This window comes from Leiobunum rupestre, chromosome 4 (assembly GCF_980474605.1).
Source record: "Leiobunum rupestre chromosome 4, qqLeiRupe1.1.hap1, whole genome shotgun sequence".
NCBI classification, from domain to species: Eukaryota; Metazoa; Arthropoda; class Arachnida; order Opiliones; family Sclerosomatidae; genus Leiobunum; species Leiobunum rupestre.
The window spans coordinates 57,968,165-57,969,644 of NC_143387.1; the positions used below are offsets into that span (position 1 = coordinate 57,968,165).

Sequence of the window (1,480 nt, forward strand, 5' to 3'; positions counted from 1 at the left end):
TCGCCTGCACAGTAAGTGAAAGTAATACATCAAAATACCCATTGGGTTTGCCTGTTAAAACGGGTTCTTGAGGTTGCGTTACGTAATTTGCCAAAAAAATCCGGTCTTTTCCCAGACGTTAATATTGAAACCATATCAAATAGCAAAAATGTATTCAATGGACTATAGTGTCTAACAAACACTCTCACTAAAATAATTTATCGAATTATACGTTAATTACCTAGGTTATCTATGAACTACTTTACTACACTGATAATTTAATTCGTCTGTCCGCAATGGGGACAGTTACGGTAGAGATCAATCGAAATAAATTCAAAATATTTCCACGAAATTAAGAGGCGATTGGGGGCAATGTTCGATGAACGTCTTTTGGAGAAAGTATGAGAATTTCCCAAAAAAATAAAATTCGAAAAATACCATTGTTTTACAATTTTATTTATATCGGCCAAAACCTCAATCTACGTTCAGGTAGAGGGGTATAAAACAGGATGCGGAAGTGATAGTATATCGATGAACGCGTAAACGTAATACATTCAACATTTAAAAACTCGAATTAAATAAATTACACAGCACTAAAAATTATTGTAGATATGCTCAGGCATGATATCGCATTTACAAATTAAAGAAAAACTAGATTTGAAAATGGATCTAGTATCCTCCGTATTGGCCATCATGACCTCCAGATTGGACACCGCCGTGGGAAGGGACGGCGTTGGGACCTTGGTAGGAAGCGGCGGCGGCGTAGTGTTGCACAGTTCCTGGTTCGTTGGTGTGGATCTTGGCGCGGAATCCGTGTCCGTCAGCGACGTAATGGACGGTTCTAGCTCGGCCATCGATGTCGTGGATTTGATAGGAGCCCACGACGTGTCCCGGTCCTCCAGACTCGTGTCGGCTGTTCTTGGCCCCGTCGTGGCCGACAATGTCATAACCAAATGAGTATTGTCCGTGAGGCTAGAACAATCCATCAAGTAAATTTAACCTAACCTAATTTTACAATTTCAATCAACGTACCTCTTGCTTTCTATAAGTATTACTAACTCCACCGTGGATTCCACAATAGGCGAGTCCCAAAAGGGTGGCAAGGATGAAAACCTAACAGTATCATACTCTTAATTCCAGTACGGATACACGCAGAAATATCCAAATGTGTTCAACATACCTTAGCGATCATTTTACGGAATGACTTGGTCCTTGAGGTACGAGACAAATGTAATACTCATAAACAGCGTGATCTCCCTTTTATACAAGAATGGAAGGAATTTTTTATTGTTTTCGCGTAACATTCCAAAATTTCTACGGTTCTTATTCGGTGGTTATTAGCCTGTTAATATCATCACCCGTATCGCTTTCGCCAAATAATTAGAAACGTTGGAAAAAGAAACTATCGACCTTTGAAGGTGACGGTAAAACAAAAATCAACAATTGACCAAGTATTAGAATTTTCCGGATGGATGCATCCGAAATACCGATGTATGTAGAT

At 39.5% G+C, this 1,480-nt stretch overlaps 1 protein-coding gene across 1 annotated transcript; it reads right to left on the reverse strand.

Moving 5' to 3' along the window:
* Positions 1-648: 648 nt before the first annotated feature.
* LOC149948456 (adult-specific rigid cuticular protein 15.7-like) lies at positions 649-1,171 on the reverse strand. Its single transcript, XM_090171079.1, has 3 exons — positions 1,160-1,171; positions 1,012-1,092; positions 649-951 (listed from the first exon to the last, which is right to left on the reverse strand). The coding sequence occupies exons 1-3, from the start codon at positions 1,169-1,171 to the stop codon at positions 649-651; spliced, it is 396 nt and encodes a 131-aa protein (XP_090027205.1).
* Between the last annotated feature and the right edge of the window lie 309 nt (positions 1,172-1,480).